General features: G+C 39.3%; 1 protein-coding gene across 3 annotated transcripts in view; it reads left to right on the plus strand.

Moving 5' to 3' along the window:
• Positions 1–4,702: 4,702 nt before the first annotated feature.
• SYNJ2BP (synaptojanin 2 binding protein) overlaps positions 4,703–27,500 on the plus strand; it is a 41,243-nt gene continuing 18,445 nt past the window's right edge. For all 3 annotated transcript variants that reach the window (XM_086319999.1, XM_086320000.1, XM_086319998.1), the window contains exon 1: positions 4,703–4,863. In XM_086319999.1, the coding sequence (XP_086176125.1) occupies positions 4,800–4,863 (64 nt within the window). In that variant the 5' untranslated portion in view covers positions 4,703–4,799. The remainder of the gene's footprint in view (positions 4,864–27,500) is intronic.

Genomic DNA, 27,500 nt, shown 5'->3' on the forward strand with positions numbered 1-27,500 from the left:
GTAAAAATCTAATGCAACCCAATCAAAGTTTCAACAGCCATTTTGTAAAACCTGAGATGATTCTCAAGTTTATGTTGGAAGTTTAAAGGGCCAAGATTTACCCAAGATCCTAATTAAGGTATGTTTGCAAGGACAGGGCTTCCCAGGTGGCTTGAGCCGTAAAGAACCTATCTGCCAATGGAGGACACAGAAGAGATGTGGGTTTGATCCCTGGGTTGAGAAGATCTCCTATTGTTGCCTGGAGAATGCCATGGACAGAGGAGCCTGTTGGGCTACAGTCCATAGGGTCGAAAAGAGTTGGACACAACTGAAGTGACTTAGCATGCACACAAGCATGTGTAAGGATAACAGACAAAATTTTAAATAATAGTCCAGAAAAAAAACATACAGAGGTCAACACCAAATTTGCCCAATAAATAAATGAGTAAATAAATTTTTTAAAAAGGTACAAAGTAAAGGAATATCTTATAAATATTTAGTGCTGGGACAAAGAAATAACATAGCAAAAAAGTAAAATCTTGACTGCTATTCTACACATGTAAAATCAACATTCCATTAGCTGTACATCTACATGTAAAATGTGTTTAGCTTTAGATAACACGTTAATTCAGAGCAGAAAAATAATTCTTAGGTGGGACATATTGTTTGGCCTCACTGTGTATTAGGCGCACGGACTTGCATTCGGAAACAACATGACTCCCCTGATTCCACAGATTTTCTTAATTGTTTTCTCTTAGTGGAAACTCCCATTTCCTCTATTTTCTGCCTTCCTACATATTAAAGTTTCCTCATCCTTCTTTTTTTTTTTTTAGACAGCATGGCTCTTTTCAGTTTATTGAGTGAAAGAATTACACTGACATACCTCTGAATGCATGTGAAGCCCCAGCGCAACTACACAATCCATGAGCACTCCTGTTCTTTCTCCCCATTTCACTGTGAGTTGTGTTTCTTTCTTTCCCCCAACTGAACTGGGTCTTCATTCCGGCACTCAGGCTTTCTCTAGTTGCAGTGCATGGGCTCTAGACAGAGCACATGTGCTAAGTAGTTCCAGTGCATGGGCCGAGTTGCTTCTCGGCCTGTGGGATCCTAGTTCCCCAACCAGGGATCATACACTGATGCCACCTGATTTGAAAAGCGGATTCCCAACCATCGGACAACCAGGGAAATACCACAGTGAGCTCTTTGAAGGCTACGCATGTGTGTGTGCTAAGTCGCTTCAGTTGTGCAAAGCTGTCTGAAGCTCTCTGGCTCCTCTGTCCATGGAATTTTCCAGGCAAGAATACTGGAGTGGGTTGCCATTTCCCACTCCAAAATTAAACTAGTCCAAGTTAAAAGTAGACCCCAAATGGTTATATTAATACAAGTTGTGAGGTTTTTAAACTGTGACAAGGGACATAAAAGAAATTCTACTCATTGCAAGGAAATTCTCACTTTAGCTTCAGTGATCCAAAAGCACTTAAAATCCATGAATCTTCAGCTGGTCATCCTTAGCCAGTCCAACCCCTATGAGGAACTAGCATATGTTCTTGCGTTGGTCACTCTGTAGCTGAATTATAAAGTTTCCTCATTCTTAAAAACTATATTTACATTAATGTATAAAGGGAATTTAAATGCTTTATCTGTCCCTCCACTTATTGCCAACAAAATGAAGTGACAGTCTCTCAGTCGTGTCCAACTCTTTGGGACCCCAAGGACTGTAGCCCACCTGGCTTCTCTTTCCATGGAATTCTCAAGCAAGAATACCAGAGCGCTTTGCCATTCCCTTCTCCAGGGGATCTTCCCAACCCAGGGATCAAACCCGGGTCTCCTGCATCGCAGGCAGATTCTTTACCATCAATACTTATTCAATTTATTTGGTGACCCTTTTTATTGTATGGTTCCTTGTATTTCGTTCGAAGCTGAGTGCTCAGGTGAAAAGAGCAATCTTCCCAAGTACGGAATAGTGATTCCCCCTACCACCATGCAGTGTATAAGAAATTTTCCTCAAAATTTCTTCATTGATGACTTTCTTGATTTTCTTTTCCAATTTCAATTTGATCTCTTCTCTCTTGGCATTCCAATGTCATCTACTTAACTTTTTTTTTTTTCACTTATCATACTTTTTTTAAATTATGATCACTTTACTCATTCAACTAACATGTGTTAAGCAGGGCCACAAGTTGAGGATGGCATGAATCTGAGTTTGAAGTTGAGAAGTCATTTTTAAAAATTTTCATCTCATTTACTCTTTTCAAAAACATTTTAAAGATCTGTTATCTTGCCCTTTTTAAGACAGGGAAAACATAAGTGGGAGATATTAAGTTATCTGATCAAAGCCAGACGACTGGAAGAAGATGGAGCTGAAACTTGAGACCAGGTCTTCTAACATCACCTCCTGTGTTCTTTCCACTACTCCATATTAACTTTTCTCAAGATTGGCAAATAAAAGGCCTTTCTGCTGAATCTGCCTCTTTCTTGTTTTGTTTGATAAACAAAGTAGCTTCTACTTTGAGAAACAACCTGGAGTTAAGCCACTGGGATTGGTAAAAGAATGAAAAGTTCAATTCCAATTAATGCATTCCAATTCACATTAATAATCAAACCTGAAACTACTCTGTTTACTGGTCTTATTGTAGTGACTTAAAAGAAAAAAAAAGACTGAATTTTCCCTCTTACCAACAGGGAGAGACCTTTACCCCTCTCCCCTTCCACAGAGAATTTTCTTGAACAAACTTGTAATTAAAATCTTTCTTCTGTCTCTCTTACATGTATGCAAGTCTTTAAAAGGCTAAATGAGCCTCTTATCAGGTAGAATGGGCAAGACTAGAGATCTCTTCAAGAATATTAGAAATACCAAGGGAACATTTCATGGAAAGATGGGCATAATAAAGGACAGAAACAGTATGAACCTAAACTAAGATGAGGTGGCAAAAATACACAGAAGAACTATACAAAAAAAGATCTCAATGACCCAGATAACCAACATGGTGTGATCACTCACCTAGAGCCAGACATCCTGGACTGCAAGGTCAAGTGGGCCTTAGGAAGCATCACTATAAACAAAGCTAATGGAGGTGATGAAATTCCAGCTGAGCTATTTCAAATTCTAAAAGATGAGGCTGTGAAAGTGCTGCACTCAATATGCCAGCAAATTTGGAAAACTCAGCAGTGGCCACAGGACTGGAAAAGGTCAGTTTTCATTCCAATCCCAAAGAAAGGCAATGCCAAAGAATTCTCAAACTACTGCACAACTGCACTCATTTCACATCCTAGCAAAGTAATGCTCAAAATTCTGCAAGCCAGGCTTCAACAGTACTTGAAGCATGAACTTCCAGATGTTCAAGCTGGATTTAGAAAAGGCAGAAGAACCAGAGATCAAGTTATTAACATTCATTGGATCATAGAAAAAGCAAGAGAATTCCAGAAAAACATCTACTTCTGCCTTATTGACTACGCCAAAGCCTTTGATTGTGTGGATCACAACAAACTGTGGAAAATTCTTCAAGAGATGGAAACACCAGACCACCTTACCTGCCTCCTGAGAAATCTGTATGCAGGTCAAGAAGCAACAGTTAGAATCAGACATGGAACAACAGACTGGTTCCAAATTGGGTAAGGGGTAGGTCAAGGCTGTATATTGTCACCCTGCTTATTTAACTTATATGTAGAGTACATCATGCAAAATGCCAGGCTGGAAGAAGCACAAGCTGGAATCAAGATTGCCGGGAGAAATGTCAATAACCTCAGACATGCAGATGACACCACCTTTACGGCAGAAAGCGAAGAGGAACTAAAGAGCCTCTTGATGAAAGTGAAAGAGGAGAATGAAAAAGCTGGCTTAAAATTCATCATTCAAAAACCAAGATCATGGTGTCTGGTCTCATCACTTCGTGGCAAATAGATGGGGAAACAATGGAAACTGTGAGAGACTTTATTTTCTCAGGCTCCAAAATCACTGCAGCTGTGAAATTAAAAGATGCTTGCTCCTTGGAAGAAAAGTTATGACCAACCTAGACAGCATATTAAAAAGCAGAGATATTACTTTGCCAACAAAGGTCCGTCTAGTCAAAGCTATGGTCATGTATGGATTTGAGAGTTGGACTATAAGGAAGGCTGAGCGCCGAAGAACTGATGCTTTTGAACTGTGGTGTTGGAGAAGACTCTTGAGAGTCCCTTGGACTGCAGAGAGATGAAGCCAGTCAATCCTAAAAGAAATCAGTCCTGAATATTCATTGGAAGGACTGATTTTGCAGCTGAAACTCCAATACTTTGGCCACCTGATTCAAAGAGCTAACTCATTTGAAAAGACTCTGATGCTGGGAAAGATTGAAGGCGGAAGCAGAAGGAGACGACAGAGGATGAGATGATTGGATGGCATCACCAACTCGATGGACATGAATCTGAGTAAACTCCCGGGAGTCGGTGATGGACAGGGAGGCCTGGTGGGCTGCGGTCCGTAGGGTCGCAAAGAGTCGGACCCGACTGAGCGACTGAACTGAGCTGAGCAACTATTATATGTCTCTTACCCTTTCCTATCCAGCCCGCCCCGCCCCGAATCCGTCTGGAATGGTAAAATCAGGACAGAAACGCGTTCCTTGCTCACCTCACAGTTTGATTTGAGGACTGGGTGAGAGTTCGTGCCGGGCAGCAGCCAGAACCACGACTCCCGGCATTCCTGGCGCTCGCCCCTCGCCCGGCTTCCTTTTCCGGTTCGCGGCTGCTGAAACCGAAAGTGCGGTGTTGTGGCGCTGCCGGCAGGGCTTCTCAACCTTCACCTGCGCCGATCCTCGCTGACCCCGGTCGGGAAGCCAGAGTAAAATATGAACGGAAGAGTGGATTACTTGGTTACCGAGGAAGAGATCAATCTCACCAGAGGACCGTCAGGTATGTGCAGAAGTAATCGTCGCTTGAGAGTAGAGTTCTTGAGGCTGTAAATTGCAGAGCGAACACCTCTTCAGCGGAGCCGGATTCTTTTGGCCCCGGAGAAGACGGCCCCCAACCAAGAGGTTTCCTGAAGCATTTGTGAGCAAATGGATGACTTGTCTTGGCATCCGGCGTTAGCCTGAGAGGATCTGAGGCGTCCACCTAATTTTGCAGTCGGTTGTTGGTTGAGTCGCTCAGTCGTGTCCGACTCTTTGCGACCCCGTGGACTGCAGCACGCCAGGCTTCCCTGTCGTGACCACCTGTGTTTATAATCAGGAGGGGTTTCTTTCTGCTAATGGTACTGGAAAATCCTGGGGGGTGGGGGTGGGGGTGGGGGTGGGGAAGCCTACTTTTTTAGCCAGCACTGGTGAACACCACACCCCTCATTTGTCAGCTCTGTCCCTATTTCTGAGAGACCGTTTAGTGAAAATAGGAGCATAAATGGTGTGGACTGTAATTGCACATCCGTTTTCTCGGTGCTGGTATTCCTCCCTCCCGCCTTTCATTTCTGGAAAATTCATTCAGAGGGTTAACTGGAATGCTGAAGCAGAAAGAGACCTTAGAGATCCACTACAAATGTTCCCAAAGCTGGTTTCGCCTCAAAATTATCCAACTTTGTTTGGTTTTTCCTTTTTTTAAAAAAAAGTTAATTCCTAGAACCCATCTCTCTGAATTTGGATTCAGTGCAATTGTTTGGGCTTTTTCCTCTTTTCCTCCCAACAAACCTGTCATGTGATTCTGATACTACCAAATCTTCATTTTCACCCATAGTCCTCTCATCTCCTGATGCTCTTCACTCCACTAGGCTCTAACATTGCTGCCCACGTTGGCTTTTGTTGCCTTTCCTTTATAGCTGTCTAGTGCTTTAAGAGCTGAAGCTTTGGGTTTATTTAACCTCTTACTAGTTCTTTGATACTCATTAGCTAACTTTACTGATATAAGCTTTAATTTGTCATTTATAAAGTGTGCATAATAGAGTACATTTCTAAGGGGTATAAGGATGAAATCAGTTAATCTGTAAAATATTTAGAACATTGCGTGGTAAACACTATGTGTTCATACTCTTGTTTTTATTGTTAGGAAATAAATGAATAGATTAACACAGTAAGTCTTGCTAAATACTGTTATTTCAAGTCTCCAACAGCTCATCAAGTACCAGGCACTCTACCTGAGATGTTTTTGTAAGCCATGCACACCTGTCTGTTGCCATCACTACTACCTAAATCAGTCCGTCTTTTCTCATCTGAAATTTTTTAGTAGCTTGACTACAACTTATAGATTATTTTTCATAAAATATGGCCCAGAATCATCTTTGTCTTTTTTCTTGTTATAAAAAATTAGAAATCAGCTTAATGAGAGTGTAATTTATTGCCAATCTGCATGGTTAAATGCCATGCTTCATAGGAGCTCCTAAACTTTTGTCAAAGGCTCATTCAGTATGCCCAAATCTCTTAGGTATACTTCTCTTACTTAAATTTCTCCTTCTCTTCCTGTTAATGGTTATTGACTTTTGAGACTAACATAGAAAATTGTTGTTAAACCAAAATCTGTTTTTCAGTACTTTTCATCCATTGGTACTTGTTCTCCTAGGGCCAATTGAAACAATGGTAGTTGCAAGTATTTAAAGGCAGCTGGTTGTATTCCTGCTTCCTTCTAAGCCTAAATATCCCTAGTTGTTACATTAGTTCTCTTGTGTTTTGATTTGAGGTTTGATTCTTGTTTCCTGCTTAAGAATTTAACCTGTTTTAACATAGTTTCATCAATGTAGTATCTGCAATATTATCAGAATCACCTGACTGGAGCAGAGCAGCACTCTGATATTCTCTTGCTTATTTCAGTCACTAAATATTTTTTAGTGTAATATCACTTCACCTTTTTTGGTAGTTACATAACAGTGTTGCTGATGTTCAGCTGACCATTCACTGAAATTTTTCTGATCCTATTGATCTTACAGACCTGAAATTCCTAGTATAACCATTTTTCTGAATTATTGGAATTAGGAAAAGCATCAAAGGAATAATTAATAATAATTTTTTAGCTAATATATCTCACCTCAGAGTTGTTTAATTTCTGTTTTGTTTGTGCATTTATTCAAAATGAATGCATTTATTCACCTAGAGACTTTTAATTTTTTCTAAGCATTTTCATGTTTTACCCATAAAAGTTTATAAACTTTAAGAAATTTAGATGAGTAGAGCCACAGACTTTTGAAGTTTGGTTGGTTCATTTAACAAGGTTTCAACTTGCCGTAGCTAGTTACCTGCTATGTGGTGTTCCCAAGAAGTCTCACAGTCTGACTCCACTTTTCCTCACTGTGTCATCATTAAGATATATAGGGAATAAGTCAGTTATCACGCCTAGAAGCTTCCAGTAATTTGGGTAGTCCCAAAGTAGTGGTCTTTTCTCTTTTTGGGTAGTCCCAAAATAGCAAACTAGGAAAAGCCTCTAGTTCCAAATTCACATTTCTGTGTGTAGGCGGTATCCTCACTCTTTGTTTCAGTACAGCTTCCTTTGCAGGGACCTGATAATTTAATCAAGTAATTGCAAGAATGTATATACTTTTGTTTTTGTGTGTGAGTGTTCTGTCAGGGACAAGGGTCTTGGATAATTCCAGTGTTTGGGCCCATTTTGCAAGGCAAATGAACCTGTTCTGTCTGGTCTTGCTTACTACACAGGAAATAAAATCTTGGAAAAATTATGACAATGAAGTGAGTATCTGGTGAGGCAAAAAGAACCTTGATACATAGCTTGGCACCTATCCTATGCCTTCTTCCTGAGCCTTGTAAGGAGAGCCTCAGGTTGGATGACTGGAAGTTTCGTCCTCCTCCAAGAGGTCATGATTCTTTGGCCCATCCCATGTGTTGTTTCATGAGTCCTGCCATTTTTAACCAACAGTAAGTGGTCTAAAGAACCAGTTGAAATTTCAAATGCCTTTAAAGATTTGAAGAGTTCACTTTTTGTCCTTTACCGAACACTCTTTTCTTTCTGTAGAAATCCAGATTGATTATAGTCTCAAAGCCTCCCGCTTTTTCCTTTATCAAATTGAGTTCTTAATGTTGGAAAGACTCAGTTACTCTAAGAAGTATGACAATGAATTTAATCTAGATTTTTTTACTTCATGTTGGGTATTAGTTTCTCTTGTTCAGGACTGAGTTCTCAATAAGTTTCAACAAGTTGCTTCTGATTACCATCTTTAAAAAGGGAACAGAATTTCTGTTTTTCTATTTTCTTTAAGGGAGTTGCAGAGGATAATGCGATGGAACAGTATTAATCCGTATCATCTTTCTGGCAGTATGCTAGTTATTTCATACACACACACATACGTATATACCTTTTTTTTCTTCAAAACCACCATGAGTGTGATTATTAAATGAGAAAATTGTCTCTCAGAGAGGTTAAGCATTTGCCCAAGTTCTAAAGTCAGTAAGTTTCAAAAGCCCAGAATTTAACCCAGATCTGTTGATCCCAGTGTTCTATATACTACCTCCTAGTATAGTAGCTGCATTTACTAGGCTGCTGTGCTGCCTAGTCACATGGCTTTACAAAATGTTTCTATAGTTGAGCATCTATCAACTTTTTTTTCCTACATCTGTCTTTAAAAAATTCTTATTAAAGTTGATCCTTGAAGCAATCTTTAGAGATACAGTTTTTATAGCATATATTTTTCTCACTCTATGTGTTTTTTCCACATATTCCATCTCCTTGTTTCTGGAATCTTAAGTCAGTTTCCTACCTATTACATTGTATTATGACCAAATTCATTCTTCTCTCTTAAATTGTGTTTAGTGGAGAACCTTGTTTATGACTTTTTGAAAGCTGAAATAGACCATGTTACTAGTTATCTTTATGTAACAACATTCTTATATTTTTTGATATTCATTAATTTGCCTAGTCATTTCATGAACATTTGCTGACTACTCTGTGGCATGTGCCAGGCAAGGCATTAGGAAAACAGGAAATGAAATATATATCCTTTGAATCAGAAGAACTCAGACTGAAGTTGAAGGAGGAGAGATAAGTAAGGAAGCAAATATAGAAATAAACACTATTTTTTTTTCTCCCTATGCTCTCACAGGACTCTGTGATCTTTCTAGAGTGGTTCAGAGCCTGGATTTTTAAGTCACACAGCGTGCTTCAATTGTGCTTAAGTCACACAGTCGCTTCAGTTGTATCTGACTGTGCGAACCTGTGGATTGTAGCCTGCCAGGCTCCTCTGTCCATGGGATTCTTCAAGGCAAGAATACTGGAGTGGGTTGCCATGCTCTCCTCCAGGGGACCTTCCCGACCCAGGGATCGAACCCATGGCATCTCCTGCATCTTCTGCATCACAGGTGGATTATTTACAGTCACACAGACCTACATCCAGTTCTTAACTGTGCCACTTAAGTAAGAGACATGATCTAGTAGAGACCAGGCATATGCATTCAGTTCTTGCACAAGGGCTTATCGTGGAGTGAGAGAATAAAGATGCTGGTGACTGAAAAAAAATGCATTATCTAAACATTGAGGATTATGTTTTATCTGGCAGTCTTCCTGGGGACTTCAGGCCCACAAAACAGCTACTCAAAGAGCTCTGAGGGAGTGCTCCAAAGAGGTAAAGGAGGAGCCAGAATATTATAGGGGTTTTTGCAACAAAGGCCAGGTAGTCAGAACATCCAAAGATTACTGTTAATGAAAGAAAAGTAGGTATCTCAAGTTAGGAAATTTAAGGCTTTTCTGTGTATGGGAAGATGTGAGTCAGGGTTCATTGAAATCATTCCTTTGATACACACCTCAGGTATGTAGGGCCAGTATCTTGTTCTTTCCCATTCTGAGTCCTCTTGGGGTGCACTGTTGAGTGTGGCTGCAGTGGCTGATGGCTTGCCAGTGGGTCAGCCTGTTTGTCTCCGTCCTGAGTTCCCTCAGGGCTCACTGTCGAGCAGCTGTAATATGATGGCTGCAACATCCTTTGTGTACCAAAGTGGCAGGCACCTTTTTCATCCACAATCTTGGTCATAAATTTGACCAACATTTGGAAGAAACATTTCATGACTAATTTTTGTCCCATGAACCTCCCTAGGAAGGCTCATTCCTAGATCAGGCAAAGATTCTGTTGCTGTGCCACTCAAGGTGCTAATTTCTGGATTAGGCCCTGTTGATACTTTAAAATTCTCTGGATCCCCTGTCTTACTAATTTATTATGATCCAAGAAATGTTTTTCCTTGTTGCTTCTTCCCATACCTAGAGTTGCACTATTATAATTATTCTATGTAGAGTTATATACGTTTAACTCTCAAGACATCATTAGTTTTGTTGGAGGCCTGGAGTAACTGCAGGAGACAACAATCTTACAAAATAGTCAGGATGTAAATAACACAACCAGTAACATTAACAGAGTCAAGTGTAGCAGACAGACTTAAAGCACAAACAGTTAGGAAACAAAGAGAACAAATTAAACCAAGATCAGTATAATTAGTTGTAATCTGGTTGCAGTAAACCATCAAGTCCACAGGCGAGCCAGCTTGGAGAAGCCAAATTATGGAAGGATCTGGAATAGGTAGATCAAATGCTTACCTATATATTGGAAAGAGAAGTGTAGGAGCAGTGAAAAGAGGCCCTGATGTACATCCTGACAGGTACTGCCTAAAACATCTTTGGTAGGTATTGACTAAAAAAACAAAAGCACAACCTAGACGTTGAAAGTTATGTTTTATTTGGCAGATAGAACTGAGAACTTAAGGCCAGGGCAAAGCCTCTCAGGTAGCTCTCAGTCTGCTCCAAAGAGGTAAGGGAGGAGCCAGGATATACAGGAGTTTTTGCAACAAAGACCAGGTAGTCAGAACATCAAAAGATTACTGTTAAGTAAAGAAAACCAGACATCTCAAATTAATGAATTTAGAGCTTTTCTTTGTGGCTCGAACCCAGGTCTTCTTTGCGGGCGGGGTCCGCACCCCCCGCCCCCAACCCGCCACCCGTCTGAGCCACCAGGTCTTTCCTTCTGTACATGGGAAGACGCGAAAGTCTGGGCTCATCGAAGTCATTCTTTTGATACGCGCCTGAGCTCTAAGGCCAGCATCCTGTATCTTGCTCTGAATCTCCTCAGGATACCTCATTGGAGATGGCCAAGCAGTGGCTGACTGCTTGATGACAGGCATCCTGTTTCAGTCCTGAGTTTGCTCAAGGTTCACCGTCGGGGGCGGCTATAACGTGATGGCTTGATGGCTGCAGCAACCTTTGTTTACTGATGTTGTAAGGCAGTATTTTTTTTCATTCACATAGGCCATATTCTTTGTTGCTTCCATCAGACGGGGCACCAGGATGGAGAGGGACTGAGTTGAGCACAGTACATTTTTTTGTTGCTATACCATCTTTCTGTTCCTTTGAGATGTAAGATTTTCCCTTATTCTCTCCTTGTTTGTCATGCACACTTGTTCCTCTGTTTTGGGAGAAGTAACAAATAAAAAGTCACATATTTCATCTTTGGACCAGAGTTTCTCCAGAGAATATAATAGTTTTAAGTGAAAAGATGCCTCATTACTAATCTCTTGAGTCACTTATTTGAATCTTTCTTTCAGTCTACACATATATTGAGCAGTGACCATAGGGCAGGTTTCTGTGCACAACACTGTGGATACAAAAGAGAATTGAATTTTAATATAATTGCAGTGGGTAGCTGAGCATAGTGATTAAGAGCATTTTTGCCTGCATTGCTAGCTACGTGCGCTTGGGCAAGTTACCTCACTTCGCTATACCTTGATTTCTTGAAAATGAGGGTATTAATAGTACCCACTCAGAATCTTTGTGAGAATTAAATGGGGATTTTATTTTGTTTTGTTTTACAAATGATGTTGATTCTGTATCAGGTACTTATCTAAGCAGTTTGCCAAAAATAATTAATTTAATTAATTTAATGGTGCCTGTCATTGCTGCTGCTGTGTAGAAAATAGACTTTACTAGGGTAGGAGCTCGGAGAAGGCGATGGCACCCCACTCCAGTACTCTTGCATGGAAAATCCCTTGGACGGAGGAGCCTGGTAGGCTGCAGTCCATGGGGTCGTGAAGAGTCAGCCAAGACTGAGCGACTTCACTTTCACTTTTCACTTTCATGCATTGGAGAAGGAAATGGCAACCCACTCCAGTGTTCTTGCCTGGAGAATCCCAGGGATGGGGGAGCCTGTTGGGCTGCCGTCTATGGGGTCACACAGAGTTGGATATGACTGACGAGACTTAGCAGCAGCAGCAGCAGCAGGGTAAGAGCTGAGTCATCTAGGAAAGGCACGGTAACCTATCTCACAGGCATTTTAGGGACATTGGGCTTTCCCTCCTGTATTTCTCTTCTTTTGTGCCTTTTTTTTTCCCCCAGGTTTTGACAAAGCCTGCTAGAGGCTCACAGAGACATTTTTAACCTTGCTGCATTTCCCCATAATTAGAAATGTTAGGAATTCCTGGCTGGAGTGTTATTTCCAATGGTTTAACAGAAACTTAACACCAACTGAGGTCCATAGGTGTACTGGGTACTGTATGGGACAGGACATAGAAAAATCAACAAAAGCCAGTCCCCTGCGCATGGATGTTTATAGCAACTTTATTCATCATTGGAACTAATTATTGCAGTAAAGAGTTAATTAAACCAGTCATTTCAGTGAAGTATGTTTCTAGGCAAAAGGAAGGTGGTGGTTTAGTCGCTAATTGGTGTCCAGCTCTTGCAGCCTTGTGGATTGTAGCCTGCCAGCCTCCTCTGACCATGGGATTCTCCGGCAAGACTACTGGAATGGGTTGCCATTTCCTTCTCCAGAGGCAAAAGGAAGAGGACATTGAGAATCATGGAGACATGGAACACTTAGGTGTAGAAGGGTGAAAAGCAGGGAGGTGGTAATTATTATTTTTTTAAATTAAGACTTTATTTATTTAGAGCAATTTTTGTTTCATAGCAAAATTGAGAAGAAGGTCAAGAGATGTTCCATATCCCCCATTCCCACATATGCATGGTGGTTTAGTCACTAAGTCGTGTCCAACTCTTAGGACCCCATGGACTATATAGCCTGCCAGGCTCCTCTGTCCATGGGATTCTCCAGGCAAGAATACTGGAGTGAGTGGCCATTTCCTTCTCCAGGGGATCTTCCCCACCCAGGAATTGAATCCAGGTCTCCTGCATTGGCAAGCAGATTCTTTACTGACTGAGCTACAAGGGAAGTCACATATGCATAGCCTTCCCCATTATTGACATCCCCCCTAGAGTGTTTGTTACAATTGGTGAACCTACATTGACACATTGTAAATACCCAAAATCCAGTGGTTCACTTTAGAGTTCACTCTTTGTGTTGTACCTTCTACAGAAGTAGAGAAGTGTAGAATGACTTATGTCCATCTTACAGTATCATAGAGAGTTTCACTGCATTAAATCTGTGCTACATCTCTACAGTCCTCCCTTCCCCCAACCCTAGTAACCACTCATCTTTTTTCTGTCTCTGTAGTTTTGCCTTTCCAGAGTTTCATACAGTGAAAATCATACAGTATGTAGCCTTTCCAGACTGGCGCCTTTCACTGAGTAACATGCATTTAAGGTTCCCCATGTTTTTTCATGGCTTGATAGTCCATTTCTTTTTAGTGCTAAGTAATAGTCTGTTCTGTGGAGAAGTGTGAGAAGTAGGGGAATGTAATCACATTTTTTGCTCAGTTGTTACCAAGTAATTGATGCTTTGAGGAACTTTGGGCTATCTTTTATTATTGATTAATTGTGAGTCAGTAATAGAGGATTACAAAGAGTCGGACACAACTTAGCAACTGAACAAGAAAAGACTTCCCTGGGGGTCCAGTGGTTAAGAATTCACCTTGCAGTTCAGGGACACAGACAGGTTCAATCCCTGGTTGGGGAACCAAGATCCCACATGCCGCAGAGCAACTAAGCTAGCACACTGCAACCTCCTGAGCCCATGTGTTAAAACTGTTGAGCCCGAGTGCCACAACTGAAGAGTCTCTGCTCCAACAAAAGATTCTGCATGACGCAACAAAGATCCCACGTGCTGCAACTAAGACCCAACACAGCCGAATAAATATATTTTAAAAATATTAGATGCTTAGAATACTTGCATTTTTGCACTTGAGAATTATCAGATTTCATTTTAAAATCAATTTTATTGCAGTATCATTGACATGTAGTAAAGTACATCCATTTTAAGTATAAAGTTCTGAGAAGTTTGTCAAATAATATGCATATGTATAATCACGACTCATCACTTGAGAAAATTCTCTGTGTGTTCCTGCAGTGGGCCCTCTGACTGCACGCTCTAGGCAACCACTAGTCTGATTTCTATCACTGTAGATCAGTTTTGCCTAATGTAGAATGTCACAGAAATAGGATCATATAGTGTGTATTTCGGAGAAGGCAGTGGAACCCCACTCCAGTACTCTTGCCTAGAAAATCCCATGGACGGAGGAGCCTGGTGGGCTGCAGTCCATGGGGTTGCTGGGAGTCGGACACAACTGAGCGACTTCACTTTCACTTTTCACTTTCATGCATTGGAGAAGGAAATGGCAACCCACTCCAGTGTTCTTGCCTGGAGAATCCCAGGGACGGGGGAGCCTGGTGGGCTGCCGTCTATGGGGTCGCACAGAGTCGGACACGACTGAAGCGACTTAGCAGCAGCAGCAGTGTATATTTAGGCTTCTTTCACTCATTTACACATTTATTTGGTATTACTGTCAGTATTTCATTGTATGGGGCTTCCCAGGTGGCTTAGTGGTAAAGAATCTGCCTGCCAATGCAGGAGATACAAGAGACGCGGGTTTGATCCCTGGGTCAGGAAGATGCCCTGGAGGAGGAAATGGCAACTCACTCCAGTATTCTTGCCTGGAAAATCCCATGGACGGAGGAGCCTGGTAGGCTGCAGTCCATGGGGTCGCAGAGTTGGACACCACTGAGCAACTGAGCACAGCACACACATTTCATTGTGTAAGTATGCCACGATATACCATAGTATGATTATCCATTCACTTGTTAATTCACATTTATGTTGTTTCTGGGGTTTTGGTTATTAAAAATAAATCTGCTATGAGTATTCACATGTGACTCTTTGTGTAAACATGTATTTTAATTTGTCTTGATTAAATACCTAATAATTGAGAGTGGGTTTGCTGGTTTTAAGGGTGTGTGTTTAGCTTTAAAAGAAATTGCCAAAATGCGTTTCAAAATATGTGTGTTATTTTATACTTCTACCAGGTATGTATGACAGTTCCAGTTATCTCACATCCTTGCCAATATTTGATATTATCTTTCCTTTTTATCTTAGTCATTACAGGGGCTGTGGAATGGTTTTTATTTGCATCTCCTGGATGCAAATGATGATGGAGCATATTTTGATATATTTATTGCCCTTTCATATATATTCTGGAAAGTACTCAAGTCATTTACCCATTTGTATTGTATTGTTTGTCTTCTTCTCATCAGATTGTAAGAGTTCTTTATATATTCTGGACAGAAGTCCTTTGTCATGTTTATGTGCTGCAGATATTTTCTTTTGGTTTGACTTGCCTTTTCGCTTTGGGAAGTGGGGTTTGTGTTCTGAAGAGTGGAAGGCTTTAAGTTTTAAGAACAGTTTGTTGGGTTTTTTTTCTTTTTTCCCCTATGGTTGGTACTATTTGTATAATGTCTAAGAAATCTTAACTACCCCAAGGTAAAGAACATTTTCTTCTATGTTTTCTAATAAAACGTTACAGATTAGCTTTTATGTTTAGTTCTGTGATTCATTTCAAATTAATTTATTTTGCATGTATTTGGGGTTAAGCATGCAAGTTCCTTTTTATGTCTGTCTCATACACAGTTATCCCAACACTTATTGAAAATATTATCCTTTCACCATTGAAATACATTAATGTATCAGATAAATTGAGCATTTATATGTGGGCCCAGCATTGGTCTCAAATTGATTCCATTATCCTGTTTTTGTCTATACAAATATGTTGACAAATGTAGCTTTTTAGTAAGCCTTGAAATAAAGTGTGCCTTCCAATTTTGTTTGTTCCTTTTCAAAAATGTTTTGACCATTATAAAATAGAAGTTTAACAATGTAAATTAAAAAAAAAAAAACCCAGAGTATAAATTTCCATGTAAATTTTAGAACCAGCTTGCCAATTTCTATAAAAATATCTGGTGGGATTTTGATTTGGATTACATGAGAATGTTACTGTTTTATGAAATGACGTTATCTGCAGCAACATAGATGGACCTGGACATTTTCATACTCGGTGAGGTCAGAAGGGGACGGACCAATGCCATATGGTATCACTTTATATGTGGAAACTAAAGTGTAACACAAATAAAGTGTTCTGTGAAACGGAAACAAGCTCCCAGACATGGAGAACAGACTTGCGGTTGCCAAGGGGGAGGTCGGGTGGTAGAGGGGTAGATTATGAGTTGGGATTAGCAGATGCAAACTATTAACTATAGAATTGATAAACAGTAAAGTATTACTCTGTAGCACAGGGAACTGTATTCAATATCCTGTGATAAACCTTAATGGAAAAGAATATGAAAGTATATATATATATATATGTATCACGGAGTCACTTTATAGCAGAAATTAGCACAATATTGTAAATCAACTGTACTTCAATAAAAAAGTAAATTAGAATCTATTTTGATTTATGGAGAATTGCATCTTATAAGTACTAAGACTTCTGGTCCAAGACATGGTAGAGCTTCATTTATTTAGTTTTTATTAATAATTTTGTGTACCACAATGTAAAATTTTTTTAATGTGTCATTCAGCTAAGATGTTTTCTATTTTTCCTTATAATTTCATCTTTAACTCATAGGTTATTTGCTTTCCAAACATTTAGGGATTTTTTTTTTTTTAAAGATATCTTTATTGTTGAGGACAATGTTTGTGTCCCTCCAAAATTCATATACTGAAACTCTAAGCTCTAATGTGACTGTATTTGGAGACAGACCCTTTTATTGAAGTAATTAAGATTAAATGAAGTTATAATAATGGGGCCCTGATCTTATAGAATCAGTGTCCTTAGAGAAAGTGACCCAGAGAGCTCACTCTGTCCTTGTGCATACACAAAGACGTCATAGGAGCAAGAGCAAGGTGGTGGCCACCTGCAAGTTAAGAGAAGAGGCCTTAGGATGAAATCTGTCTTGCTGGTACCTTGATCTTAGACTTCCTAAGCTTCCAGAATAGAATTTCTTTTAAGTCACTCGGTCTGTGGTATTTAGTTATGTCAGCCCAAGAAGACTAATATAGTTATTTTTATTGATTTCAGTTCTATCTTTTGAAATTTATTGGACTTACTTTATTGACCTACCATCAGTCTTTGTGAACATTTCCTGTGTGCTACAAAAGGATGTTTATTTTACAGTTGCTGAGTATGTTGTTCTGTAAATGTAAATTAGGTTAAGTTCGTTCTTAGTGTTATTCAAAGATGCCATATTTTTACTGACTTTTCTGTTTATTTGTTCTGTCAATTACTGAGGGAGAAATGTTGAAATCCACATGTCCTTTTTGAAAAAGTTTTATTTGTTTATGGCTGCACCAGGTCTCCGTTGCTGTGCATGGGCTTTCTCTAGTTGCAGTGAGTAGGGGCTGCTCTTCAGTTGTGGTGCCTGTATTCCTCATTGCAGTGGCTTCTCCTGTTGCAGAGTACAGGCTCTACACATTTGGGCTTCAGTACTTCCAGCACGTGGGGTCAGTAGTTGCCTCAGTAGCAGCGGCTCCCCTGGGCTCTGGATTGTGGGCTTAGTCGTCGTGGTGCTTGGGCTTAGTTGCTCCATGGCATGTGAACCTTCCCAGACCAGGGACTGATCTGGTCTGACCAGATCTTCCTGACCAGAATCTTCCCTGACCAGACACTGGCAGGCGGTTTCTTATCCTCTGTACCACCAGGAAAATCCTGCAAGTCTTTTTTGACTTGCCTTTTTCTCATTTCAGTTTTTGTTTCATTGATATTCAAGTTCTGTTATTGGTGCATCCATATCTAGTGTTTTAATGTCTTCTCATGAATTGACTCCTTTTTTTAAAATCAGGACATGTCCCTTAATTATCCCTTGTAATTTTCCTTATTCTAAAGTTTACTTTTTATTACATTCAGGGGACCAGTCCAGCTGCTTAGTATATCTGTGTTCATCCTTTTAATTTTAAGGTGCATTTGCCCATATATTTATGATTTCCAGTGGTGTTCATTCCTTCATATCCAAGCTTCTTTTCCGTATTTATGTTTTTGCCTGACAGACTTCTTTAATATTTATCGTAGTATAAATCTGCTTATGTCACGTTCTGACAGCTTTTGTTTTTCTGAAAAAGTGTTTATTTTGCCTTACTTTTGAAGGCTGTATTCACTAGACATAGAATTATAAGTTAATTTGTATTTTTCTTTTAGCATTTTAAGATGATGCTTCATTGACTTGTGGCTTGCATTGTTTCTAAGGAGAAGTCTATTGTCGTTCTTATCTTTACTCCTCTGTACTTTGTTGTTGCTCAGTCATGTCCTCCTCTTTACGAACCCGTGGACTGCAGCACGCCAGGCTCCCTGTCTATCATCTCCCGGAGCTTGCTCAAACTCGTCTGTTGAGTCTATGATGTCTTTATACTTACTATGTCCTTTTTCCTTCTGACCGCTTTTAAAATTTTCTCTTTATACCTGGTTTTGAGCAATGTGACTATGATATGTATTAGTGTTTGTGTGTTTGTTTTCTTTTGTATTTATCCTGATTGGAGTTTGAACTTCTCAGATTCATTTATATTTTCATCAAATTTGAGCCAGTTGTTTTCTTCAGACATTTTTTTCTATCTCCCTTTTTTCTTCTCCTTCTGGAACTGTAGTTACATATGTATTAAACCATGTACCATTATCCCACGTGTTACTGTGGTTCCCCTACACTTTTCTCCTGTTGTATCGAATCTGTTGTCATTCACATCTAGTGTATTTTTCCTTTCAGACATGCAGTTTTTAAACTTATTAGTTTCATTTTCCTAAAAGAGCTTCCATTTTAACACACAGATCAATAGAACAAGATAGAGTCCAGAAAGTAAACCCATATGCATATGATGGATTAATCTGTGATGGAGGAGCTAAGACTATACAGTGGAAGAATGATAAATGTATCATTTATATCTTCAGTAATGATATTGGAAAAAACTGAATGCTAAAGAATGGAACTGGACTACTGTTTTATGCCACACAAAAAAATCAGCTCAAAATGAAGGCAACTTCAATATTTGAGAAAAAAACTTCCGTTTTCTCATTATGTTTGACTTCCTTTATTTTCACATAGTTGTAATAGCCTTTTAAACATCGTTGTCTGCTAGTTTCATATTTCTGATTCTCTTTCTCTTGACCAATTTTTTTCTTGATTCTAGGTCATGTTTTCTTCTTTCCTTGTTGTTCAGTCACTCAGTCAAGTCTGACTCTTTGCAACCCCATGGACTGCAGCACTCCAGGCTTCCCTGTCCTTCACTATCTTCCCGAGTTTGCTCAGACTAATGTCCATTGAGTTGATGAAGCCATTCAACCATCTCATCCTCTGTTGCCCACTTCTTCTCCTGCCCTCAGTCTTTCCCAGCATCAGGGTCTTTTCCAGGGAGTCAGCTCTTTGCATCAAGTGGCCAAAAGTATCAGAGTTTCAGCTTCCACATCAGTACTTCCAATGAGTATTCAGGGTTGATTTCCTTGTATTGACTGATTTGATCTCCTTGCTGTCCAAAGGACTCTCAAGACTCTTCTCTAGCACCATGGTTCAAAAGCATCAGTTCTTCAGCACTCAGCGTTCTTTATGGTCCAACTCTCACATCCATATATGACTACTGGAAAAACCATAGCTTTGACTATATGGACCCTTGTTTTCTTCTCAGCATGTTAAAAGTTTTTAATTAGATTTTGGATGTTGTGACTGGTTACATTGCTCAGTGTCTGCATTTTGTTTTGTTGTATTAACATTTCTAGTATTACATTGTTGAATTTGTTTTGGTAAGCAGTTAAGTAACTTGCAGATCAGTTTTACCTCTTTAGGACTGTTTATAAACTTTTCTAGGGTGAATCTAAAGTAGCATTCACTTCAGGAATAGTTGAACCCTCCAAATGTTCTAAGTGGGTTGCCACTGAATTATCACTGAGGATTTTGATTCTGGTTGGTTAAAGGTCTCTTTACCTTGTGTTAACTTTTGAGAATTGCTTAGCCTGTTACTAGTTTTTATTTGTCTACCCTCGTGGAGTTTCACTTAATGTATACATGGCCTCTCAGTAGACTCATGCGAATACCTGGCAGTCTGTCTTGTACTCTCTTTTTTTTGGTCTAGCTTCCTCCTTTCCAGAACTTTGCCCTTCCAGAACTAACTTCCAGCAGCCTCACCCTCCCCAAACTCTGATCCCCGTTTGATCCAGCCAGTGAAGCTGCTAGATTCTGTTTGGGCCTTACACCTTGTGGTAGTAACTCAGAATTTTCCTTTAGAGAGCTACAAGGTTTTAATTCAGCAGCCTTTTAAGAGGATTATGTACCATGACAACAGAGAAGGCAATGGCACCCCACTCCAGTACTCTTGCCTGGAAAATCCCATGGACGGAGGAGCCTGGTAGGCTGCAGTCCATGGGGTTGCTAAGAGTCGGACACGACTGAGTGACTTCACTTTCACTTTTCACTTTCATGCATTGGAGAAGGAAATGGCAACCCACTCCAGTGTGCTTGCCTGGAGAATCCCAGGGACGGGGGAACCTGGTGGGCTGCCGTCTATGGGGTCGCACAGAGTCGGACAAAAACTGAAGTGACTTAGCATAGCATAGCATACCATGACAAAGTGCAGTTTATTCCAAGAATGCAAAGATGGTTCAATATAAGAAAATCAGTTGATATGCTACAACATATTAATAGAATGAACAAAAAAGAGCCCACATTATCATCCCAACACATAGAAAAAGCATTTGAGAAAATTTCCTTTCCATGTTAAACACCTTTCCATGTTAAAACCACTCAGCAAAGTAGGAATAGAAAGAAACTTCCTCAACATGATAAAGGTCATATATGAAGAATCCATATATGACGTATATGGATACGTCATACTTGGTATAAGAAACTTTTCTTCTAAGATCCAGAACAAGACAATATGCTTCGGTTCACCACTTCTGTTCAAGATGGTGTGGAAATTCTATCAAGAACAGTTAGGCAAGAAAAAGGAAGGCATATAAATTGGAAAGGAAGAAGTAAATTGTCTCTGTTCACAAATGGTACAGTCTTATGTGTAAAAAATTCTAAAGATTCCACCAAAAAAACCCCAGAATTAATAGCAAACTTGGCAAAGTTGCAAGATACAAAATCAACACAAAATTAGTTGAGTTTCCTTACATGAGCAATTTGAAAGGGATATTAAGTAAACATTTCCATTTATAATAGCATTAAAAATAATGAAATACTTAGAAATAACTAATGAGACAATAACTTGTACATTGAAAACTACAAAATTTGACTGAAAGAAATTAAAGGCATTAATAAGTGGAAAGATAATCCATGTTCATGGATTAGAAGAGTTAATATTGTTAAAGTGACAATGCTATCCAAAGTGATCTGCAAACTCAGTATTTATCAAAATCTCATCTGCCTTTTTACTGAAATACAAAAATCCAATCCTAACACTCATATAAAATCTCAGAGGACCCCCTAGTAGCCAAAGCAATCTTGAGAACAAGAACAGTGTTAAGGGACTCACAACTTCCTGATTTCAAAACTTACTGAAAATTACAATATTCAGAACACTGTAGTGCTAACATAAGAGCAGATGTATAGAGCTGTGGGGAAGAACAGAGAACCCAGAAATGAGCCTTCTCATATATGGTCAAATGATTTTTGAAAGGACACCACCACTATTCAGTGAGGGGAAAGACAGTTTTTTCAACAAATTATGTTGGGAAAACTGGATATCTACATGAAAAAGAATGAATTTAGATCCTTGCCTTCCATTTTATACAAAAATTAACTAAAAATGCATCAACTACTTGAATATGAGAGCTAAGACTAAACTCTAAGCTAAGCTAAGCTAAGAAGAAAAGATAGGGAAATTTTTTTATGACATTGGATTCACTGATGATATTGTTAATGTGACACCAGATACACAGGCAGAGAAGAAAAAAATTAGGTTTTACCAAAATTAATAATTTTACGACTCAAAAGAGACTATAAAGAGAGTAAAAGATAACCCACAGAATGGGAGAAGATATTTGCAAAGCATGTATCTGATACTGAATTAATACCAGTGTACATAAAGACTGCTTAAAACAACCTCATTCAAAAATAAGGCCTTGAGACAGTTCTTTAACGAAGATACATAAATGGGCAATAAACTCGTGAAAAGATGTTTAACATCACTAGCCTTTGGAAAATCAAAATCAAAATCACAGTGAGATACCACTTCACATTAATGAGAATAACTAATTGTCCTAAACCCCCCCAAAATGAAGATGATAAGCATTAATGAAGATGTGGATAAATTGGAACCCATAGGCAATGCTTTTTGGAATGTAAAATGTGGTACATCTGTGATAGAAAACAGTTGGGCAGTTCCTCAAATTGTTGAACATAGAATTACCATGTGATCCAGCAATTCAGTTCCAGATATATACCCCAAAGAATTGAAAGCAGAAACTCAGACAGTTGTATACCAGTGTTCATAGTAGTATTATTCACAGTAGCAAAAATATGGAAACAACCAAGTGTCCATTGACAGTTGACTAAACAAAGCGTGGTATGTACATGCAGTGGAATGTTAGTCATCCTTTAAAAGGAATGAAATTCTGATACATCATACAACATGAATGAATTTGGAAGACATATTTTGTGGAATACGCAAGACACAATGAACAAATTTGTCTAGTTCCACTTATATGGGGTATATAGAATAGGCAAACTCACAGTGAGAGAATGTATAATAAAGGTTACCAGGGGAAGGGGAGAGTGAGACATTATTTTTAATGGATGGAGACTTCTCTTTGATATGATGAAAAAGTTGCAGACATGGACAATGGTGATGGTTTCACAACATTGTGAATGTACTTAATGTCGCTGAATCGTACTCTTTAAAATAGTTAAAGTGTTAAATATTGTATTGCATATATTTTACCTTTAAACAAACAGTAAGTTGTTTTTCCGTTAGAGCTTGATTTTATGCTACATATATTTTGCCATGAAATGATTAAATGAATAATGGGTTGTGTGACCAATAGAGCTTGACTGGTATCTAGGGAAAATTATTGAGATTATCTTGGGATAGAAAAACTTTCAGGTAGATAGGGGGAAGGACTGTTCTACAGTCATTATCCCAACATTGCTTATTCAAGCCAGCCCCCAAAACAAGTTGATTTATGCAAACTTTTTTTCTAATGCAGTTGTTCATATTTTCTACAAAGATACAGCATAGCAAAATGGTTTAAAACTTATACTTAGCAATCAAACACCCTAACTTAGTGTCAGAGCTTTACAAAGAATTAGCTGTGTTACCTTTTAAAAAGTTACTTAATCTCTTCATGCCTTACACTTACCAAGTTCATCTGTAAAGTGTGATAACCTCTTCATGTGTTTATTGGGGAGATTAAATGGGATAATGTATGTAGAGTGCATGGCATTATACCTGGTAAACACTTAATAACTATTAGTTGCTGGTCTTATTTGTAAACAAGCACAAGATCCAAGCCTGTAGACAGGAAGAGGCCCCAGGAAGGCATTTCTTGTTTCATTTTACAAAGCTCTTAAACTAGACACACTTTCTTTCTCTCCCAGTCATATGATGGTGTCATTCTTATGCCATCTGTACATTTTTGTGCTTAAACTTCTCCTCCAAATTAGAGACCAAGCAATCCATTTTAATCTTGATGACATTTTAAAAATTTATTGGCTCATTATAATCAGGGTTCACTATGGAGTATGTCTTCATTTATTCACTTTTTAAAAAGTCTATTGAGTCCCTGCCTTTTTCTTTCTCCCTCTCCCTTCAACTGCTTTTGGATAGTAGATGCCAGTACTGAATTAATTAATACCCTTGAGCTCCGTGGGAAAGACTAGAGATCTCTTCAAGAAAATTAGACATACCAAGGGAACATTTCATGCAGAGATGGGCACAATAAAGGACAGAAGTGGTATGGACCTAACAGAAGCAGAAGATATTAAGAAGAGGTGGCAAGAATACACAGAAGAACTATACAAAAAAAGATCTTCAAAACCCAGATAACCATGATGGTGTGATCACTCACCTAGAGCCAGACATCCTGGACTGCAAAGTCAAGTTGGCCTTAGGAACGATCATTAGAAACAAAGCTAGTGGAGGTCATGGAATTCCAGTTGAGCTATTTCAAATCCTAAAAGATGATGCTGTGAAAGTGCTGTACTCAACATGCCAGCAAATTTGGAAAACTCAGCAGTGGCAACAGGACTCGAAAAGGTCAATTTTTATTCCAATCCTAAAGAAAGGCAATGCCAAAGAATGCTCAAACTACCACACAATTACACTTAATCTCACGTGCTAGCAAAGTAATGCTCAAAATTCTGCAAGCCAGGCTTCAACAGTACATGAACCGAGAACTTCCAGATGTTTAAGCTGGATTTAAAAAAGGCAGAGGAACCAGAGATCAAATTGTAAACATCCGCTGGGTCATAGAAAAAGCAAGGGAATTCCAGAGAAACATCTATTTCTGCTTCATTGACTAAACCAAAGCCTTTGTGTGGATCACAAACTGTGGGAAATTCTTCAAGACATGGGAATACCAGGCCCATCTTACCTGCCTCCTGGGAAATCTGTATGCAGGTCAAGAAGCAACAGTTAGAACCAGACATGGAACAACAGACTGGTTCCAAATTGGGAATGGAGTATGTCAGGGCTATATATATTGTCACCCTGCTTATTTAACTTATATGCAGAGTACATCATGCGAAATGCAGGGCTGGATGAAGCACAAGCTGGAATTAAGATTGCAGGGAGAAATTTCAGTAAACTCAGATACGCAAATGACCCCACCCTTATGGCAGAAAGTGAAGAGGAACTGAGGATCCTCTAGATTGAAAGAGGAGAGTAAAAAAGCTGGCCTACAGCTCAACATTCAGAAAACTAAGCTCCTGGCATCTGGTGCCATCACTTCAAGGCAAAATAGATGGGGAAACAATCTTATTTGTTGTTTTTATTAATTTTATTTTATTTTTATTTTCTTGGGCTCCCAAATCACTGCAGATGGTGACTGCAGCCATGAAATTAAAAGACGCTTGCTCCTTGGAAGAAAAGCTTGACAACCTAGAGAGCAGATTAAAAACCAGAGACATTTGCCAACAAAGGTCTGTATAGTCAAAGCTGTGGTTTTTCCATTAGTCACGTATGGGTGTGAGAGTTGGACCATAAAGAAGGCTGAGCACCGAAGAATTGATGCTTTTGAAGTGTGGTGTTGGAGAAGACTCTTGAGAGTCCCTTGGACTGCAGAGAGATGAAGCCAGTCAATCCTAAAGGAAATCGGTCCTGAATATTCATTGGAAGGACTGATGCTGAAGCTGAAGCTCCAGTATTTTGGCTACCTGATGTGAAGAGACAAGTCATTAGAAAAGACCCTGAACATGATGATTGGATGGCATCACCGACTCAATGGACATGAGTTTGAGCAAGCTCAAGGAGATGGTAAAGGACAGGGAAGCCTGGCGTGCTTCCCTGGGTTTGCAAAGAGCCAGACACGACTAAGCAACTGAACGACAGCAACTTCAGCTCCATAATAAATTGTCCTCATCAGTAGGTTCAAAGTCCCTTTTGGTTTTCATTCCTAAGCTTTATCTTCTATCCCTCCCTCACAGATAATGTGTCTTAAATATGTATACATTTTTGTAAATAGGTGACACTGTTCCACATAGACATGTTTTTAAGAAGATTTTATACTATTGGAGAGGGAAATGGCAACCCACTCCAGTATTCTTGCCTGGGAAATCCCATGGATGGAGGAGCCTGGCGGGCTGCAGTCCATGGGGTCACAAGAGAGTTGGACGTGACTGAGCATGCATATACACATTCTAGTAATATCAACATTATATTTTAAAATGGTTACTTTGTGTATGATTATTCATTGCATCTGTGTTTTAATTTTTTTTAGTTACCTGTTCCCCAAAGGATGAACACCTAAATTGCCATCAGGTCCTCACTACCACAAAACATGCAGCAATTAATATATTCTAACATTACCCTTGACAAAATGATCACATTGGTCCAAACTGACATGCTTTTGAAATTGAAAGGGACTATTTTAATTGCACTGGGGACAGTATGTGTTTATCAAGATTCCCTGGCAAACCAAGATATGTGGTCCACTTGATGGAAGATTTTCCCTAGACGGAGCCAATAATCATCGGTTGTATACTAGGATAGGCCTTCCCATTCTGATTGTTTCCAGCTGACATCTGAATTGATGCATGTACTGGCTTGATTATTGAATATTTTCAGTACTGCCATTGCTAGAAATTACTCAATGAGGGAGATGTCTGGGTCACAGGTAATAGACAGCCTTAATTTCCATAAGGATGAAAGTTTATTGAGTCCCACAGTCCAGTCTTATCCTATTAATAGACGGATGGAAATTTTAATCTGTCTTCCTTTATTTCAGGATTTTTCACATTTGTACTTTATGTTCATTCATCCTTTCTCCATCAGATTGTCTAGTTTGGGGGTGTAGCAGGCACTACTGTTTTCCTGGCAACTGCTGTTAAAGGAGCTACTCTATGTAGCAACCACTATACAGTTTATAAAGGATTTTTTCAGACTTTATGTTATTGAACCCTACTTTTTGAGTTAGAGAGGACAGAATTGATAATCCTTAGGTTATAGAAGAAGCAGCTGAGGATCAAAGGTACACTGACTTGTTTTAGTACACATATTGGGTAAGTTATGGAGTTGAATTTGTGGCCGGGTCATCTGACTTTAATATACTTTTGCAGACTCTAAGAGGGACAGGAAAAAGGATATATTTCTATTTGTTGTTCAAGCAGAGACTGTCCAGCTTTATGTCTTCCTCAGAATATAATGCCATGCCTAACATATAGTAAATGATCAATAATGAATAAGTTGATTGAGGATTATGTAGATATCCATGGGGCCTGGGCTTGAATTGGTAATATTGCTCCTCAGTGCTTCAGAGACTCCTGTTTATTGCAGCGACGCTTCAAGTTAAAGGTAAGTTCAGTTTGTAAGGACCTCCCTGGTGGCTCAGATGGTAAAGCATCTGCCTACAGTGCGGGAGACCTGGGTTCGATCCCTGGGTCAGGAAGATCCTCTGGAGAAGGAAATGGCAACCCACTCCAGTACTCTTGCCTGGAAAATCCCATGGACAGAGGAGCATAGTAGGCTACAGTCCATGGGGTCGCAAAGAGTCGGACACAACTGAGTGACTTCACTTCACTTCAGTTTGTAAATGTTGTAGCTGAAGAAGGAGACTTCTTGTTAGTCTAGAAGTTGTCATATTAAGTGGTGTGGTTCATTTACAGTTGATGTAGCAATAAGTGTAGCATTATAAATATGCTTATATATTGTGGTGGGGGAAGGAGTAGACTATACTTGTTTGTATATAGAAAATTTGGGGAAGATTTTTTTTTCCACTCTTCTTTTTTAATCACTATTCTGT

The sequence above is a fragment of the Bos grunniens genome, chromosome 10, assembly GCF_055505025.1.
Source record: "Bos grunniens cultivar Pamir isolate PY7600 chromosome 10, Bosgru_T2T1.0, whole genome shotgun sequence".
In the NCBI taxonomy this organism is placed as follows: domain Eukaryota; kingdom Metazoa; phylum Chordata; class Mammalia; order Artiodactyla; family Bovidae; genus Bos; species Bos grunniens.